The following is a 19,861-nucleotide window of genomic DNA, read 5'->3' as shown; positions in this document are numbered from 1 at the left end:
CTTTTATTATTTAAATAACATTCGAAATTGATGGTCGGATAAATTAAAATGAGAATCAATATTAGTTTTATTTTTATGTATGTTTAATCGAATCAAGTCAAATCACTAACTGTATTTTAAAAATCTATGCCAAGCTCAAATAAATTGAATTGAATTAAGTGAGGAAGCCAAAATCTAATTCAACCTCAAATTAATTGAATCCAACTGACTAAATTGAGCAAATAATATACAATTTATAAATATACCTGCTGGTAAGTTCTTTCTTTATTGGTGCCAAACCCATCACAGCTCTATCATAAAGGCTTGTGAAGAAAAAAAGAAGGAAAATTTCTATTGGCAATTAAAAAGGATGCATATCCAGTTGATTTATTTAACGTATGAGAAACGTACTGAATATGTAATACAGTTTTGCAAGTTAATAACATCTAGAATCGGAATTGTTTAATAGTAATTAAGGGTGAAGGGAGGTTTTGAAGAAAGACCAAATAGTAAATTTGGTTGAGTGTGAAAACGAGAAAATGAGATGCGATATATATTGAATTTCGATGATCAAAAAGTTTTAGACCAATCAAAAGTTTGTTAATTTATTTGTATCAATACACCTTGTCTAAATTCTTAAAATATAAAATAGTTAAGTTTAAGGTACCCGAAAGAAATAATTAGGTCAATAAGAGAGGAGAGAAAGATTAAAGAAAGAGTTATTTAAAATGGTTGAGTTAACCAATTTCAGTATTTTGTTACAACTGATAAAACGACAACGTTTGGATTATTATCATAACGTTCAAAACTGCGTTGTATCATTATTATTTAGTTACTATTGATACAAATAAGAAACTATGATTTCACGTCATCTCCATCCCTTTTCAATAAGAGAATGATAAATCAGATTTTTTTTCTTTCTAATTTTAGCATTTTTAATTATACTTATATTTTTTTTAAGAGAAAAAAGCTGAAAAATCAGAAAGAAATTCTCAATTCCATAAAATCCCTTCTTTAATACAAATATATTTTCATTATATGTTTACTTACAACAATACCCCTGCTGCACATGATCGATCCTTGTCCTCAAGGATAAAATGTAGGAAATCTCTACTGCAAATCAAGGAGTGTAACACCTCAATCAAAGCCCTCTTGCCCTTTTACCTATTCTTCTTTTCAATACTCCACCTACCTCTTTCACCATAGCGCCATCAATACCCACTATTCCTCATTTGTTTCTTCAACTGCAAAACAAGGAAGGTAGAGTGTACCTTTGACCTCGCTCAAAAGTGTACTTTTATTCAACCTTTTCTACCTTAGCCACCACAGGATAGGTCTCGCTGAATTTGGTTGCAAGCTCCTAACTACTCTTCACAGATTGTTGCTTATAAGGTTGCAATTTCAAATGCACCATATCCCCCACATCAAACTCTCCACTTTTCTTGTCAGCCATAGATTTCATTGGATCTCGGGCTCTTTGAAGATAAAATTTTAACTTCTTCATGGTTGCTTCCCTTAACTATAAGCCGATATATATCCACAATTACTACCATAGAAGCTCCACCCAAATAGAGACAATGCAAGGGTGGATCTTGACCATACAAGGCTTCATATATGCTGTTATATGTTTGGTTGAGTCCTAGGATGTGGTATACCACCACAAAAAAAATGAAATTTTTTATTGTCACAACTATATTGTCACTAAAAAATTTAATTGTTGTAGTGTCTCTATCTTGATATGCATCCCAAATAATCTTCCAAATACATGTTTTACCACTTTAGTCTACTCGTCAGTCTTAAGATGATAACTAATGGATAATTTGAAACTAGTTTTCCATCTCTTAAAAATTCCTGCCAAAAAGTGCTAACAAACCATGCTAATCTAGCAGCTAAAAGGGGAGTTTTGGGATCGTTGACCAGTGAGCACTCTACTCCATTGGTGGATATTTCATGCAAGCAAGCAGTGACATGGTGGACTTTCACATTGCCGGATTTTTTCAAGCCCTTCATTCTGAAGATAGTTATCTCCGAATTCAGGTTTAGATTTTTGTTCAAATCATACTTGGTGATATTAAAAGAAAATTGTCTCTTAAAAACATGTATGTATGTATGACTCAAGGGTCAAAATCATACAGGATGATACACTCTCTCAGCAAATGTCAACTGTGGATATTGCTACCAAGGAAAACCTTGAGAATCTTGTGAAAGTCGGACAAGAATTGCTAAAAAAACCTGTTTCCAGAGTGAATTTGGAGAATGGTCAATTCGAACCAGCTGGCACGGTAACAAATGAGGACGCTCTCATCAGGTATACACTCAACTTTTTCGTTGCCTGTTTCATGTAGGTTTTGTTTTTCTTGCTTCACACATAATAATCTACAGATTAGCAGAAGTTCTTTCCATGGAGAAGCGGCTTCGCGACATGAGATCACCTCTTGGAAACTTTGCATGAAGGAGAATAAAGGATGCGCTCAGATTAATAACACAATGACCTAATTTAGTTAGTTTTAAACGTAGGTGGTCTCCAATGCAAAGTCAAGTATAATTGCTAGTAGTTAATGATGACGATCTAAGTTGACCGGTAGACGGTTAATCCCATACCAAGACCCGCCTTTATCAAGCCATTACATAAGTCGAAAATGAAGTGTGTCATTATATATTTATAATCATATCAAAATATTAATCCGTGATTAACTTATTAATTTATATAAATATAAAATGTCAACAATATCCCATAATAATCGAGCTAAAACTCAATTGGCAAGTTTATATACAAATTAAATAATGTTTTAGTTGAAAGGTTAAAGTTCATAATAATCTTGATGCAAATCTCATTATACGTATTTTTTTATTAATTTATATAAATATAAAATGACAACAATATCTCATATAATAATATAACTTATTTTGTAAAAAAGAATATTTTTTTAAAAAAAATTCTAACTAAGATATTACTTGATAAACTAAAAAATTGAGTGTTGAAAAAATAAATGTTGAAAATTTAAGTGTCCTGAAATTATTTGATATATTAATATATTAAATTTAATTACTGAATATAATTAGATTTTTTTGATAAATATATATTCTAAATTCTAAATATATATATTCTATATTTTATCCTTAATTTTTAAACATTTCACTTCACTTTGTTTTAAACAAAAATAAAATTTTAAACGTAAATTTTTTGTATTAAATTAATTAAAAATATTCTCGATTAAGTGATAAGTACTCTTATTTACTTATTATTTCCAACATATTTTTGTCAAAAAAAAACTATCAAATTATTTTATTTTATATTATCAAACATCTATAAACAAAATTATTTAGTTTTACGAAAAGAAAGGGTTGAGAGAGTTGCTACTACCGTCATGTCCTTCCACCCTTCAAACTTGTCTCCTAATTTGGTTCTACCCTACCCTCCAAACTTGCAGACCTTTCTCCTACTACTCTTGAAGTAAAAATGATTTAGATGACAAAGAAAGCTTTAGCCTCATATGAATCACAATTTTTTAGTGAAATTGCTTCGAAGTTTCCCATTTCCACAAGCGTTTGACGCTGTAATTGTGGAGATCCAGGAGTTAATTTGAAAATATTCATGGCTTTTAAAAGTACAAAACAAGAACTTTGATAAAAAAGAGTTGAAATCTTCGTATCAGTATTGTTGCAAATTTTCAGCGCATGCACTACAAGGTTGCTACAGTTACAGCAACAACGTATATACTCTTTGAGTATTATCACACCAGCGGCAGTACTGATCATTGGCTACTGGCGTACGAAAGTTGCCCTTGAAAGGTGTAGTCAACATTGATGACTTTAATCTCCTTTCTAAAAGTTTCTTGCTTGAATAATTCCTCAATAATTGTTTACTAAGGGTGAGTTTGGATGGGCCATGCATTTATCTGCGGTTAGTGTAAAAATAGCTGTGGCAGTGAGATTAGATACTGTAACGATATTGTAGCGTGAGACAAAAAAGTAAACTAAACGCACCGCACCGCACTCAATCGCCCATACAAATTCACCCTAATTACCGTGGACGGAGACAGCCGTACAGGTGCTGCTTGAAGGGAAGAATTACTGTTGCATATGTAGGTCCAGTCTCACGTGTTGAAGTTTCAAAGAGAAAAGTAATATGACGACTTAGGCAAAAAAACAAAACAAGTCTAGAAAAGTACATTTGCTCACTATTTCAAACCCTATGGTTTCCTTGAAGTTGGGATTTCCTATTAGGAAACGACCTAGATTGTATTTCCGTCGACCAAGCTTGGCCGGTCTATCCAAGAAACTGCAAGTCGTTTTCGTTTTGCAAGAAGACTAATGGCATCGTTGAATGATTCAATTTAGCATGCATGAGAGAGAGAGAGGTAGTGCTGCCTTCAACTGTATAAATACCCATGACATGCCTTCCTCCAGAGAGCATCAAACGCACTAATTAACTGATAAAGCTTTTATACAGCTTATTCTACTAGTTCTCTAGCTCAAACCCCGAATACATTCGATCTCAGTCATCATAATGGGATGTATCCCACAAGACAATTTTGCAGTTGCAAGCCCAAAATCTCCCCTTCAAGCTCCCACCTACGGGAACTTAATCACTGTTCTCAGCATTGATGGAGGTGGAATTAGGGGGCTTATCCCCGGAACTATTCTTGCCTTTTTAGAGTCTCAGCTTCAGGTTGCTACAAATTTGTTTTCATTCATTATTGGACTCATATTTTTACCATTTTGTATGCTATATATATATGCTAATATATACGCTGGATGGTGAGGAAGCGAGACTGGCAGACTATTTTGATGTCATAACTGGGACTAGTACGGGTGGCCTCGTCACTGCCATGCTGACGACCCCAGATCCCAATAACGGAAATCGCCCCCTTTTCGCTGCCAAAGATATCAACGATTTCTATCTTGAACACTGCCCAAAAATCTTCCCCCAAGATTGGTAATTAACTGATGATCATTTGTAGACTTGTAGATGAGACTAAAACCGAAGCAAAAATCATACCAACAAATGTCATATAAATGATATACTATGATTACGGGGAGTCTGACATGATATCTCCTTTTTGTTATATGTAACAGCACCCCATTTGCCCCAGCTACAAATTTGGTGAAATCACTAACTGGTCCCAAGTATGATGGCCAATATCTGCACAAGATTGTTAGAGAGAAGTTGGGAGAAACCCGATTGCACCAAACACTGACAAATGTTGTCATCCCTACGTTTGACATCAAACAGCTCCATCCAAAAATCTTTTCCTCCTATGAGGTTTTATTAGACTGCAACAAATACCCTATTATTACATATTTAAGTTATAATCTCCTCCTTTGCCTTTTTTTCTTCTTTTTTTTGCCCTGACATATATGTAATTTTGTAGGTAAAGAGCAACCCTTGCAGAAATGCTTTGCTCTCCGATATATGCATAGGAACGTCTGCTGCGCCAACTTATCTTCCAGCCCATCAGTTTGAGACCAAGGATTCCACTGGCAAAGTTCAAGAATTCCATCTTATTGACGGTGGAGTTGCTGCTAATAATCCCGTATGTATTTATATCTATTTAAAATGATGGAATTGATGTTACAAGTAGTTCACAGAAACCTTAATCTTCACATATATGCTGTTCATTTGGGTTAATTCTTGGAGACCTTAATAGCCATCAATGAAGTGAGCAAAGCGATCACTCGCGGGAGCCCTGATTTCTTCCCTATAAAGCCAAACGACTATGCTCGCTTCCAAGTTTTATCCTTGGGCACCGGTTCCCAGAAATGTGAAGAGAAGTACCCTGCTCACATGGCAGCAAAATGGGGTCTCTTGGGATGGTTGACCTGCGAACACTCCACTCCGCTCATTGATGTCTTCATGCAAGCAAGCAGTGATATGGTGGACTTTCACAATGCTACTGTTTTCAAAGCACTTAAATCTGAAAAAAGTTATCTCCGTATTCAGGTATATGATCTATATATGGAAGAGACAGAGAAATCAAGATTCATTCTTTTATTGGGAAATGTAGCTGCTAAGTCATATATAACATAAAACAGACCTAGCATATACATACGTGACCTAATTCAAGCCTAAAACAATTTGCAGGATGATACATTGAGTGGGACGGTGGCATCTGTGGATATCGCTACAAAAGAAAACTTGGAGAATCTTGTAAAAGTTGGGGAAAGTCTGCTGAAAAAACCAGTTTCCAAGGTGAACTTGGAGAATGGTAAATTTGAGCCTTGTAATCAGGGTACAAATGAGGAGGCGCTCGTCAGGTATATAAATATATAGTTACTCCAACATGTATCATATTCTCTGAGTTCCACCTTATGTTATTACTTATTAGTCTACTATATATGCATATATGGTGCTAATTCGGATTAGCTCAAGTGCTATCTAAGGAAAAACGGCTTCGTGACATGACATCACCACATGGAAAGCACCAGCTTGCAGGGCATAGAACAACTGATCCATCTTCTTAATTTCTTAGGAATTTGAGAAATTTAATTGAATTAGCTGTTAACTACGCCTGATTAGCCTTGAATTATATTATTATTTATTTCAGAAATTCATATATATAGCATGTTTTGCCTCCTCCTTTTCTTAAAAAACAAAAAAAATTAGCGCGCGTAGCTGATGGTGCAGTCAATTTATAATGGATTAGTTCTTCTTCTTTTTCTAAAATTTATCATACAGTATTCCTTACAAATTTGTACATATTGTCATTAATTTCCTAACATTTTAATCAATTTGCTACAAATAATTCATGTCTGAAATCAAGTTAGAAGTTGACATCTAATTCAAATTCTGAATAACTTCTCATTCTCTTAAAAATTAAATCAAACAAATCAAACCCCTATAAACTATAATTAACCTCCCCATGATAAATAAAAGTCAACCCGACTAAAAGTTGGCAAACCTATTTCTATCAAAGGTTAAAGCTTTAAGGATAGTTATTATACTTGGCTAATTCAAAAACCTTTTTATGGGTTACGGTTAAATTATAATTTATCATTTTATCATTTTAATATGATTTTCTTTTTCATTTGTGAGTCAAAGTGTAATTTATAATTTTATTATGTATATGGGGTAGATAGTAATTTTTTTTATATTTGAGGGGCCAAGGTCCATGTATTCCCCCTTGATTTAGTTCCTCTATTTTTATTTCGTCAAAAGTGGTCTTTCTACTTTTCAAATTACACATTTTCAGTATTTCTGTTAATTTTTTCGTCAACTATACTAAAAAGTTAGGTATAATTATAACTTTAACTTCTCAATTTTACAAATTTTGTCAATTCAGCTACTATTTACTTTTTTTTTTGCTTTAATTATAAAAAAATAAATTTTAAAAGTGTTTTAAATGTTTATAGAAATATTATAAATATTTCCCAAATTTTATAATTTGGTTTTCGAATATCCAATTCCAAAGAAACATCGGATTTTAAAATTGATACTGTAGCACCTAAGGATACCGTAACAAATAATAGATATTAATGAAGCTACAATTATAAGAAATATTTTTTTTTTGTTAGAAACAACTATAAGAAATATGGATTATTATTTGGTATTGGAAAATTCTAACTCCACAAAAAAGTTTGAGAAATTTTCACGTGTCTTATTTATTTGCGTTCTAATTTTTTAAGAGAGATAAATCTTAAAAGTACATATGAACTTTGGTTTAATGTACAATTTTATATATTTTGATTTTATGCAATTTTATACATAAAGTTTTGATTTGATCCATTTCTTAAACTACTAACACAATCACTGGTATAACATCATTTTATGTTTATATATTGCATATACAAATAATTAAAAATAAATTAATGTATTTATTTTTTTAGATATGTAAGCGAATCATAATTAAAGTTATATATATATATATATATTTGACTCATAATCAAAGTTTCTTATGTAGAATGGCGTTAACTGTATAAATATTAAGGAAATACTATAATTTCTGAAAAACGGGGGGACTTTGAAAAAATTTCCATTTTCTGGTGGAGCCAAATAAGTTGGCACCACCAGTTCCCAATGTGATTTTTTTTAAAATTTTTTAAAATTTTAAATATATTAAAAAAATGTTAAGTATAATTAATTTTAAAATTTTAATATACTTAATATATATTTTTAATAGGTTAAGACAAAAAAGATTTTCTTAATATATTTAAAACTTTAAAAAATTTAAAAAATTAAATATATTAAAATTTTAAATATATTAAAAAATGTTAAGTATAACCAATTTTAAAATGTTAATATATTTAATATATTTTAAAAAATTAAATATATTAAAAAATACTAAGTATAATCAATTTTAAACTTTCAATATATTCAATATATTTTTAAAATATATTTTAAAATTTTAATATATTTAATTTATTTTTAATAGGTAAAGAGAAAAAAATATTTTTAATATTTTTAAAATTTTAAAAAACTTTAAAAAATTTAAATATATTAAAATTCTAAATATGTTAAAGAAAATGTTGAGTATAACTAATTCTAAAATTTTAATATATTAAAATATTAAACATATTAAAAAAAATTTAAGTATAACTAAATAACTAATGTTAAAATTTTAAAATATATTTTAATAGGTAAAGACAAAAAAAGTTTTTCTTTATATATTTAAAATTTTAAAAGGAAAAAGGGGCGGGCAACTTTGGAAACGGGTGGTGCAATTTATTTGGCTCCACCAAAAAGGGAAATTTATTTTAAAGTCCCTATATTTTTTCAGAAATTATAATATTTTTCTGGTATTTATATAGGTGGCGCTATTCTATATGGCTTCACTAAAAAAATAATTTTTTATCCTGGTTGCTGACGTGGCATGCTGGTGGTGCCAAAACTCGTTGGCTCCACCAACTTTCACTGTAGATTTTAAGTCATTTATGTGTTTAATTAAAAAAAAGGGTCATTTATATAATTAATTAAATTTTTTGGGTTAATTTTATAAAAAGGCCATATTTTGTTTTGAAGGGTTTAGAAATTGAGTAACCTACAAGTCTACTTTAATTTGTTACGAATGGAAGGTAAGATAAGTGATTGAATTAGGATTATTGTAACGTTGTTGAAAGTTTCAAACCAGGCCTCGATAAATACCCCTTTGCATGTCCCACGGTATGATGACTTAGCCATACCAGTTGCTCATATCCTTTCTCATTCTCACAAACCTTAACGACAAGTTTCTTATCTTCCCCCATGGAAGGAATTCCTAAACATATTATTACAAAATTCAACTTCTTCACAGATAGCCCGAGATCACCTCTTCAACCTCCCACCTATGGGAATTTGATTACTCTTCTTAGCATTGATGGAGGGGGTATCAGAGGGCTTATTCCTGGAACTATACTTGCTTTTTTAGAGTCTCAGCTTCAGGTAGCTAACCTATCACTTGCATTTTTTATTTCTTGCTTACTATAGCTGGGAACGGGATTCATGCATATATATAATCTCTCATTAATCCTTCCCTGGTTAAGGTTAGATTGGAGCTTTTATCATCCATATATGTTGCTGTTTTCTTATGAATTTTGGGTTTTGGCTATATACAGAAGCTGGATGGTGAGCAAGCGAGATTGGCTGATTATTTTGATATTATTTCTGGGACGAGCACTGGTGGCCTCGTCACTGCCATGCTAACTACCCCAGATCCCAAAAAAGAGAATCGCCCCCTTTTTGCTGCCAAAGATATCAATGAGTTCTACCTTGAACACTGCCCTAAAATCTTTCCCCAAAATAGGTAAATCATTATTTTGTAAATCTCTTCAAGATGAATATAATTAATAAAAATAATTTCTGAAGCAATTATTAAGATGATTTGTGCCTTGTTACTTGACAGTTCTCCCTTTGCACCAGCTGCAAATGTGGTCAAATCACTAATGGGACCAAAATATGACGGTAAATATCTTCATGATATTGTGAGGGAAAAGCTGGGAGAAACTAAATTGCACCAGACCTTGACTAACGTTGTGATCCCAACTTTTGACATCAAGCAACTCCAGCCAAGAATATTCTCCACCTATGAGGTCCACTATAATATTTACTCCTTGTAATGGAATAGAAACAAATGCAAGAAAACTAGGAAATCGTTTTCATTTTTGTCTGATACATTTTTTAGTGTTGTTTGGAATTTATTATTAAATTTCCATCGTGTAGGTAAAGAGCGATCCTTGCACCGATGCTTTACTGTCGGATATTTGCATTGCAACTTCAGCAGCTCCAACTTACCTTCCTGCCCATCATTTTCAAACCCAAGATTCCACTGGCAAAACAAAAGAATTCAACCTTATCGATGGAGGGGTTGCTGCTAATAACCCGGTATATTTATTTCACTTTAACATGATGAGATTTGCGTAATTCGAATTCTTGGTGACAATCTCTGAATTTTGTTGCTCTTTCAGACTTTAGTGGCTATGAACGAAGTGACTAAAGAAATACTTCGAGGGAATCCCGAATTTTTTCCAATAAAGCCCACTGACTACGCTCGGTTCCTGGTTGTATCTTTGGGGACTGGTTCACCCAAATCAGAAGGGAAGTACCATGCTAATATGGCAGCTAAATGGGGAGTTTTGGGATGGTTGACCAGTGAGCATTCTACTCCTTTGGTGGATATTTTCATGCAAGCAAGCAGTGACATGGTCGACTTTCATATTGCCACAGTTTTTCAAGCCCTTCAATCTGAAAACAGTTATCTCCGAATTCAGGTTTAGATTTGTTGTTCAAATCTTACTTGGTGAACAGCTAGCATATATCATCTATATATATATGTATGACCCAAAGCTCAAAATTATGCAGGATGATACACTCTCTCAGCAAATATCATCTGTGGATATTGCTACCAAGGAAAACCTTGAGAATCTTGTGAAAGTCGGAGAAGAATTGCTAAATAAGTCTGTTTCCAGAGTGAATTTGGAGAATGGTCAATTCGAACCAGCTGGCAAGGTAACCAATGGAGAGGCTCTCATCAGGTACTAAACAACTTAACATTTTGACTGTTTCTTACATGTAATTATATTATTGCCTTAACACACAAATACAGTCATCTATATATTACCTTATTTCTGCTTCATTAATCTACAGATTAGCAGCAGTTCTTTCCAAGGAGAAGCAGCTTCGTGAGATGAGATCACCCCTTGGAAAACTTGCGATGAAGAAAAATGAAGAATGCGCTCACGTTAATAACACTACCACATAATCTATTTAGTTTTGAAAGAAGATAGGTCTTAAATGCAAAGTCATGAAGAATTGCTAGCAGCAATAATAACTATGTTGACCTGTAGACGTTAATCCATCTACATAAGCCAAATTAAGCTTTATATGTTTTATCTAGTAATTCATCGTGGCATTTTATCGAATTTGGTGTCAACTATCGAAAACAACTTGGCTTGTTTTCTGTGTTCGTTTTTTAGTAAATATAAAATAATATTGTTTTCGTTTTTTACACGTTACAAATGAACGAATTAGGAGATGATAATTATAACTTTATTTTTGGATATTAATAACAGGCTTGTTGGCAAATATAAAATATTATTTAACATATGTTTCAAATTTATTAATAGGGAGTAAAAAAATTTTGAGTTTATCAATTTTGACCAGTCTTATTTTATCATCCTAATTTAATTTATTTTTTTCTAATTCGAATTAAGTGAAATGAAATTCGAGTTGAATCAAGCTAAATTAAAAAAAAACTAAACATGTCAAAATAAAAAATATTGAATCTGTAAAAATAAAATCTTGTTAAAATATAATTAATTTCATGTTAGAGTGTATAAATTTGTAACCCTATATATATCTAAAATAAGAGAAAATAAGATACTTTAATATGATAAATTAGAAGTTATAATTATTATTTTAGTTTTTTTAAAAAAATTGAACATTTTCATATATTCTTTAGATTTTTTTTATAATTTTTACTTTTTTTAAATTTATATAATATTTTTAAAAATATATGAAATTTTAGATTTTTTATAAATATTTTGAAATTTTAAAAATTATTTTTGAATTATTTTATAATTTTTTGTTGAAAATGATCAATTTGCTCATTTCTAAAATTTACAAGGACCAAATGGGATATTTACAACAATTTAAGTTATTCAAGTTATTCGAATTGTAGAATTCTACCTTAACTCAAATTCGAAAAGCTAAAACTTATTTGAGTTTACTCGAAGAAACTCGAAACTAAAATTTTTTTTTCAATTTTTCCGAGTTAAAGAGTTTTGCTCACTCCTAATTGTATGTTTATTATCTAGATGGAAAAAATTATGTAACAAATATATTTATAACAAAATAATATTAAAAATAATTAAAATTTTAATTAAAATGATAAATTTGAGACATTAAAATTTAAATTTTTTAAATTTAAATCTCAATAAATATTTCATTAATTTAAAATAATAAAAATATACTCACATTAATGTTTTTATTTTATAAAAATATTAGATCAACTCAACCACTACTTTATATATATATATATTATAAATGTGTCAATTCAACTGATGTAATCTTCTAGCTTACAATAATAGTGTTTTTTGCAGAGAGGCAATACATGAACCGACTTCCTACTTATCATTAATAGTAAAATTTAGAACGTTGAATTTGTGTTTTCTACATATAGATAGACATGATTAATATTGTTGTGCTTGTAATAGATGACAGTATCTGCATATGTAATAACGGGAGCATTTATGATTCTAGCCATTTCTATCTAACAATAATAATACCTTGTTTGCAAATGTTAGATGGAAGAGTTAATGATGGGACAAAAACTTGCGTGTGGGGTTGTAACATGGAAAGTCAAGTCTTTAATTATGCAAAAGGGTTGATTTAGCTAACCATCCCTGAGCCACCAAATTTTCAATGGAGACTTGTTTCTTCTTTTTCCTAATCATACTCAAAATATTTTATATTTATAACCTCTTTAATTTTGTTTTTTTTATCTAAATAAAATATTTGAAAGCTTAATAAATTAAAAATACATAAACCTCAGCTTATTTATTGTGAATTTGTGAGCCTTATTCATAAATGTAGACTTTTATAGTGATCCTTAACCAGGTAAAAAGGTAAGTTCCACCCAAAATTTTGTAGCTTAAATTTGTCTATATATAAGTGGATGTGAGCAAACTTTTTTCTTGTATAATGAATTATTTAGTTCTATAATTTTATAAAAAATTATTTTATCTCTCATTTAATTTCTTTTTATTTTTTTTAGTACTTGAATTCATATTAATTATTAAATTATTAAAAATGAATGGAAAAATTAATGTATGTTAACTTTGTTGATATGATATCCACATAGAAGTCCACATGTATGTCACGTTAGCAATTTTTAAATTTTTAACCATTTTGTTACTTTTTAATTTTTTTATATTTTAAAAAATTAATTATTTGCTAACATGGCATCCACGTGAATTATCACGTGGATGTCATGTTAGCAAAATTAATATTTATTAAATTTTTTTATCTATTTTTGAGTGACTTGATAAATAAGAAAAGTTAAAAATTGCTTTGTTATAGATATCGTGACTAGCTATTACTTCCTATAAAAACAAGGCTTATTCAGAGAGGGATGAATATTGATGGAATATGCAAATTGTGCTTTGAGGAGCTGGAAACTAGGGACCATCTGTTTTTTTGGTTGCGGGTTCACTAAAGTAATTTGGGAAGGGATTTTGCAGCTCTGTCAATTGCAAACGCAAGCTGGAAATTGGCAACATGAGTTGATGTGGACAATGAAGAGATTAAAAGGGAAGGCATTGATAACTATTGTTTTATAGCAGTTCAAATGACAGAGGCAGAGGTTTTAAACAAAATTAAAGAGGTAATAAGTTTGAGACTGGAATGATATTGTAAATAATAGATTGTGTTTAGCTTGGGGTATACATGATATTAGAGGAAATTATTAGTCATTACTACTTCATTTCACTGTTTCTACTGCTGTACACAGTTTCTTATGTAGCAGATTTCTGCTTTCTTTGCGTAATAAAGTCACAATTATTCAAAAAATTAAATAAATGGCGAGTTAAAATGATTTTTTTTTTGTAAAGTCTAGGGATTAAATAAGTCATTATGTTGGAAGAAGTTGAAGGGCAATAATATGTTTAATTGAAAAGAAATAATGACTTATTTGATCCTTAAACTTTATGAAAAAGTCATTTTAATCCTCATTTAATTTTTCATTAGAAAACAGTGGCGGAGCCAAGGGGGCTGGCAGGGCCCTGACCCCCCTAAAATGAAAAATTTTTCATTTCACCCTTTGTAATTTATCAAGTTTTAAATTAGTAGTGATAAAATTGTACGTTAGCCCTCAAAAATAATGAAAATTTGATTGAATCCTTTAAAAGTCATAAATATATAGACTATTAAAATGATGAAATTGTATTTTTACTATTGTAAAAATATACAATTTAATTCCAGTCCCAAAAAAATTTCTGGCTCCGCCACTGATTGAAAATTAACATTTTTTTAACTTTGTTGATGTGGCACACACATGAATTGCCATGTGGATGACACATCAACATTTAATTAATTTTTTAAAATTTAAAAATTAAAAAAATATATAAAAATTATTTTTCAAAATTAAAAATCGTTAAAAATAATTTTAAAAGTATAAAAATATTTTAATATATTTTTAATATATTAAAATTTTTTTTGAATATTTTTAAAATTTTAAAAAATTAATTAAATGTTACTATATCATCCATGTGGTAATTCACGCGTATGTTATGTCAGCAAAAAACAATAAATGTAATTCTTCTATCAATTTTAGGGTGATTTGAAAAAAAAATAAGAGTTAAAAAAATAAAAATTTAAATATAAAGCTAAAATTATTTTTCCTCTAAAATATCATTATGGCAAAAATTAATAAAAGTAGTGTATAATGTATAAAATTAATAATAAAGTCAAGTGAAGGCCTGGAAAATCTGGAGCCGACGTTAAAGTTTACATTAAATCTTGGGTCCGTTCGGGAATGGCCCAATTACAGTCCACTGATTGGAACTTCAGATATTTAAGCCTGACAAACCTTTAGCGGGCCCAACAAGTGGGGGGACAATATAGAAAAGAGGGAACTTCGACGTAAAAAATTATGAAAAGTTAGAATATATTGATAAAATATCAATTATAAAGAAGTCATAAAAATGTAAAACAATGTTAGTTTTACGAAAAAAAGGGTTGAGGGAGTTGCTACTGCCGTCATGTCCTTCCACCCTTCAGACTTGTCTCCTAATTTGGTTCTACCCTACCCTCCAAACTTCCGGACCTTTCTCCTACTACTCTTCTAATTTAGAAGAAGTAAAAATGATTTAGATGACAAAGAAAGCTTTAGCCTCGTATGAATCACAATTTTTTAGTGAAATTGCTTCGAAGTTTCCCATTTCCACAAGCGTTTGACGCTGTAATTGTGGAGATCCAGGAGTTAATTTGACAATATTCATGGCTTTTAAAAGTACAAAACAAGAACATTGATAAAAATGAGTTGAAATCTTCGTGTCAGTATTGTTGCAAATTTTCAGCGCATGCAATACAAGGTTGCTACGGGTACAGCAACAACATATATACTCTTTATAAGTATTATCACACCAGCGGCAGTACTAATCATTGGCTCTTTGAAAGGTGTAGTCAACATTGACGACTTTAATCTCCTTTCTAAAAGTTTCTTGCTTGAATAATTCCTCTATAATTGTTTAGGTGCTGCTTGAAGGGAAGAATTACTGTTGCATATGTAGGTCCAGTCTCACGTGTTGAAGTTTCAAATGGAAAAGTAATACGACGACTTAGGCAAAAAAACAAAACAAGTTTAGAAAAGTACATTTGCTCACTATTTCAAACCCTATGGGTTTCCTTGAAGTTGGGATTTTCTTTTAGGAAACAACATAGATTGTATTTCGGTCGACCAAGCTTGGCCGATCTATCAATGAAACTGCAAGTTGTTTTCGTTTTGCATGAAGATTAATGGCATCGTTGAATGATTCAATTTAGCACGCATGAGAGAGAGAGAAGTAGTGCTGCCTTCAACTGTATAAATACCCATGACATGCCTTCCTCCAGAGAGCATCAAACATACTAATTAACCAATAAAGCTTTTAGACAGCTTATTCTACTAGTTATCTAGCTCAAACCCCGAATGCATTCGATCTCAGTCATCATAATGGGAAGTATCCCACAAGACAATTTTGCAGTTGCAAGCCCAAAATCTCCCCTTCAAGCTCCCACCTACGGGAACTTAATCACTGTTCTCAGCATTGATGGAGGTGGAATTAGGGGGATTATCCCCGGAACTATTCTTGCCTTTTTAGAGTCTCAGCTTCAGGTTGCTACAAATTTGTTTTCATTCATTATTGGACTCATATTTTTACCATTTTGTATGCTAATATATATGCATGTTAATTTTGCTATTTACAGAAGCTGGATGGTGAGGAAGCGAGACTGGCAGACTATTTTGATGTCATAACTGGGACTAGTACGGGTGGCCTCGTCACTGCCATGCTGACGACCCCAGATCCCAATAACGGAAATCGCCCTCTTTTCGCTGCCAAAGATATCAACGATTTCTATCTTGAACACTGCCCAAAAATCTTCCCCCAAGATTGGTAATTAACTGATGATCATTTGTAGACTTGTAGATGAGAATAAAACCGAAGCAAAAATCATACCAACAAATGTCATATAAATATACTATGATTACGGGGAGTCTGACATGATATCTCCTTTTTGTTATATGTAACAGCACCCCATTTGCCCCAGCTACAAATTTGGTGAAATTACTAACTGGTCCCAAGTATGATGGCCAATATCTGCACAAGATTGTTAGAGAGAAGTTGGGAGAAACCCGATTGCACCAAACACTGACAAATGTTGTCATCCCCACGTTTGACATCAAACAGCTCCAGCCAAAAATCTTCTCCTCCTACGAGGTTTTATTACACTGCAACTAATACCCTATTATTACATATTTAAATTATAATCTCCTCCTTTGCCTTTTTTTCTTCTTTTTTTTGCCCTGATATATATGTAATTTTGTAGGTAAAGAACAACCCTTGCAGAAATGCTTTGCTCTCCGATATATGCATAGGAACGTCTGCTGCGCCAACTTATCTTCCAGCCCATCAGTTTGAGACCAAGGATTCCACTGGCAAAGTTCAAGAATTCCATCTTATTGACGGTGGAGTTGCTGCTAATAATCCCGTATGTATTTATATCTATCTAAAATGATGGAATTGATGTTACCAGTAGTTCACAGAAACCTTAATCTTCACACATATATATGCTGTTCATTTGGGTTAATTCTTGCAGACCTTAATAGCCATCAATGAAGTGAGCAAAGAGATCACTCGCGGGAGCCCTGATTTCTTCCCTATAAAGCCAAACGACTATGCTCGCTTCCAAGTTTTATCCTTGGGCACCGGTTCCCAGAAATGTGAAGAGAAGTACCCTGCTCACATGGCAGCAAAATGGGGTCTCTTGGGATGGTTGACCTGCGAACACTCCACTCCGCTCATTGATGTCTTCATGCAAGCAAGCAGTGATATGGTGGACTTTCACAATGCTACTGTTTTCAAAGCACTTAAATCTGAAAAAAGTTATCTCCGTATTCAGGTATATGATCTATATATGGAAGAGACAGAGAAATCAAGATTCATTCTTTTATTGGGAAATGTAGCTGCTAAGTCATATATAACATAAAAAAGACCTAGCATATACATACGTGACCTAATTCAAGCCTAAAACAATTTGCAGGACGATACATTGAGTGGGACGGTGGCATCTGTGGATATCGCTACAAAAGAAAACTTGGAGAATCTTGTAAAAGTTGGGGAAAATCTGCTGAAAAAACCAGTTTCCAGGGTGAATTTGGAGAATGGTAAATTTGAGCCTTCTAATCAGGGTACAAATGAGGAGGCGCTCATCAGGTATATAAATATATAGTTACTCCAACATGTATCATATTCTTTGAGTTCCACCTTATGTTATTACTTATTAGTCTACTATATATGCATATATGGTGCTAATTCGGATTATTTTTGGCTTGCAGATTAGCTCAAGTGCTATCTAAGGAAAAACGGCTTCGTGACATGACATCACCACATGGAAAGCACCAGCTTGCAGGGCATAGAACAACTGATCCATCTTCTTAATTTCTTAGGAATTTCAGAAATTTAATTGAATTAGCTTTTAAGTTTTAACTACCCCTGATTAGCCTTGAATTATTTTATTATTTTATTTCAGAAATTCATATATATGTAGCATGTTTTGCCTTCTTCTTTTCTTAAAAAACAAAAAAATTAGCTTGCGTAGCTAATGGTGTATTAATTACAGCAGTCAATTTGTAATCGATTAATTATTTCTTCTTCTTTTTAAATTATCATATTTCCACGCACTTTTATATATATTGTCATTAATTTCCTAACATTTTATTCAATTCGCAACAAATAATTTATGTTTGAAATCATGTTCGAAGTAGACATCAAGTTCAAATTGTGAATAAGTACTTCTTTCTCGTACCTGCTCCTAGTCTTGTGAATTATGTACCTAATCAAATCCAATTAATTTTGATTTTATTATAAAAAATTAACAATTTAAATATAAGTTCAAATCGTATTGTTAACATAGTTACTGGACGGAGAACCAAAGAGCTGAGCTCGTTTGGGACCAGAGAGGTGAAAGACTTTGGGACTGAAAAGGTAAAAAAAAAAAGATGAACAAGGCCGGGATCGGAAAGGCTGTGTCTCAGTTTTTGTCAATAATCTACCGGAAAGAAGGCATTGGAGATGGTTGCAACAGCTTTTTGGATATCATGGAAGGGTAATGGATGTGTTTATACCTAAGAAGAGAGGAGCTGCTGGTAGAAGATTTGGTTTTGTAAGGTATGGGAGCATTCGTGATGCAAGGAGAGGCATTGAAAGGCTTGATGATTTTATGATGATGAACCAACGGTTGGGTGGGAACATGGTTCAGTTTCAGGGCAGAAAGACGTTTTAGAGAAGGAAAGGACATAACTCGAAGTAGGAAGAAGTTCAAAGATAACGATTTGAGAGACAAGCTGGGGATCTGAGAAATGAGAGGGTTGCTATTAGACATGAAGGGGATAACGATGGTAAAGATAAAGATGATGAACAAAGTGTTAAAAGGGAAACGAGTCCATGGGGTTATTGATGACAAAATACATAGTTTGCAACGATGCTTGGTAGGATGGTGCAAAAACTTTATAAAAATAGAAGACCTAGCGATGAAGATGAGTGAAGCGGGGCTTGTTGGTTTTTCAATTGTAAGAATCTCGGGGGCACAATAGTGCTTATCGTATTAGAAAGTGAGGAAAAGATGAAGGAGGTGGTATTGGAACAAGGTAAAATCTTGGATGAATGGTTCCTAAAGAAACAAGTATGGACTGATTCAATTAAAATGGAGAACCGAAGAGTTTGGCTATCTTGCTGTATGGTGTGCCAATTCATGTGTGGAATATTTTGACATTCCAAATGGCAGGGTGGTGGGGAGAGTTTATTTCCATTAATGAGGAAACTCAAGAACCTATATCTTTTATGAGAGGAAACATCCAACTCATCAGGGATTGTTTTAATGGTATCGATGAAGTAATTGACCTTCAAGTTGGTAATTAAATTTATTTTATTCATGTGTTGGAAATAAATTTCAGCTTAGTAAGATATTCTGTGCAATGAGAAAATAAAGATGAACGGAAGTGACGATCGAAATAAGGGTTCTGAGGCTCGGTTAGAATACCATCAGTCATGTTCTGATAAGGTGGCAAATGTTGGTATGGAGAAATGTGCTAGTGACATTAATACAAAGCTGAATGTTGATATGGGAATTTGTGAAACGACGTATGATTGTGAAAATTCAGATGGACTTGTAGGAGAGAAAATTTTAAATGAAGGGAATGGAAACCAGGGA

At 32.0% G+C, this 19,861-nt stretch overlaps 3 protein-coding genes and 1 pseudogene across 3 annotated transcripts; all 4 read left to right on the top strand.

The window, feature by feature from the left end:
* Window positions 1-1,718: 1,718 nt before the first annotated feature.
* LOC121217799 (patatin-like protein 2) lies at window positions 1,719-2,475 on the top strand (annotated as a pseudogene).
* A 1,657-nt stretch (window positions 2,476-4,132) lies between these two features.
* Window positions 4,133-6,624, top strand: LOC121217798 (patatin-like protein 2). Its single transcript, XM_041094139.1, has 6 exons — window positions 4,133-4,651; window positions 4,731-4,918; window positions 5,059-5,245; window positions 5,355-5,516; window positions 5,621-5,923; window positions 6,065-6,624. Exons 1-6 carry the CDS (start codon window positions 4,490-4,492, stop codon window positions 6,251-6,253), a joined length of 1,191 nt encoding a protein of 396 aa, XP_040950073.1. The 5' UTR covers window positions 4,133-4,489; the 3' UTR covers window positions 6,254-6,624.
* Window positions 6,625-9,076: 2,452 nt separating this feature from the next.
* On the top strand, window positions 9,077-11,397 carry LOC107961511 (patatin-like protein 2). The gene is made up of 7 exons (XM_041094138.1): window positions 9,077-9,337; window positions 9,511-9,698; window positions 9,798-9,984; window positions 10,115-10,276; window positions 10,360-10,662; window positions 10,754-10,926; window positions 11,039-11,397. Exons 1-7 carry the CDS (start codon window positions 9,161-9,163, stop codon window positions 11,151-11,153), a joined length of 1,305 nt encoding a protein of 434 aa, XP_040950072.1. The 5' UTR covers window positions 9,077-9,160; the 3' UTR covers window positions 11,154-11,397.
* A 4,465-nt stretch (window positions 11,398-15,862) lies between these two features.
* Window positions 15,863-18,226, top strand: LOC121217797 (patatin-like protein 2). Its single transcript, XM_041094137.1, has 7 exons — window positions 15,863-16,265; window positions 16,358-16,545; window positions 16,683-16,869; window positions 16,979-17,140; window positions 17,249-17,551; window positions 17,693-17,865; window positions 17,988-18,226. Exons 1-7 carry the CDS (start codon window positions 16,080-16,082, stop codon window positions 18,088-18,090), a joined length of 1,302 nt encoding a protein of 433 aa, XP_040950071.1. The 5' UTR covers window positions 15,863-16,079; the 3' UTR covers window positions 18,091-18,226.
* Window positions 18,227-19,861: the final 1,635 nt, after the last annotated feature.

This window comes from Gossypium hirsutum, chromosome D05 (genome assembly GCF_007990345.1).
Source record: "Gossypium hirsutum isolate 1008001.06 chromosome D05, Gossypium_hirsutum_v2.1, whole genome shotgun sequence".
NCBI lineage: Eukaryota > Viridiplantae > Streptophyta > Magnoliopsida > Malvales > Malvaceae > Gossypium > Gossypium hirsutum.
This window is presented reverse-complemented; position numbering and strand designations above follow the sequence as displayed.

What these genes read in the sequence shown, in the direction of transcription:
- LOC121217798 (XM_041094139.1), top strand. Translation starts at nt 4,490, where the DNA reads ATGGGATGTATCCCACAAGACAATTTTGCAGTTGCAAGCCCAAAATCT. An exon ending in AAAATCTTCCCCCAAGATTG is followed by an intron (nt 4,919 to 5,058) that starts GTAATTAACTGA and finishes TATATGTAACAG; the next exon opens with CACCCCATTTGCCCCAGCTA. An exon ending in GAGTTGCTGCTAATAATCCC is followed by an intron (nt 5,517 to 5,620) that starts GTATGTATTTAT and finishes TAATTCTTGGAG; the next exon opens with ACCTTAATAGCCATCAATGA.
- LOC107961511 (XM_041094138.1), top strand. Translation starts at nt 9,161, where the DNA reads ATGGAAGGAATTCCTAAACATATTATTACAAAATTCAACTTCTTCACA. An exon ending in ACAGTTATCTCCGAATTCAG is followed by an intron (nt 10,663 to 10,753) that starts GTTTAGATTTGT and finishes AAAATTATGCAG; the next exon opens with GATGATACACTCTCTCAGCA. An exon ending in AATGGAGAGGCTCTCATCAG is followed by an intron (nt 10,927 to 11,038) that starts GTACTAAACAAC and finishes ATTAATCTACAG; the next exon opens with ATTAGCAGCAGTTCTTTCCA.
- LOC121217797 (XM_041094137.1), top strand. Translation starts at nt 16,080, where the DNA reads ATGCATTCGATCTCAGTCATCATAATGGGAAGTATCCCACAAGACAAT. An exon ending in TTTTAGAGTCTCAGCTTCAG is followed by an intron (nt 16,266 to 16,357) that starts GTTGCTACAAAT and finishes TGCTATTTACAG; the next exon opens with AAGCTGGATGGTGAGGAAGC. An exon ending in AAATCTTCTCCTCCTACGAG is followed by an intron (nt 16,870 to 16,978) that starts GTTTTATTACAC and finishes GTAATTTTGTAG; the next exon opens with GTAAAGAACAACCCTTGCAG.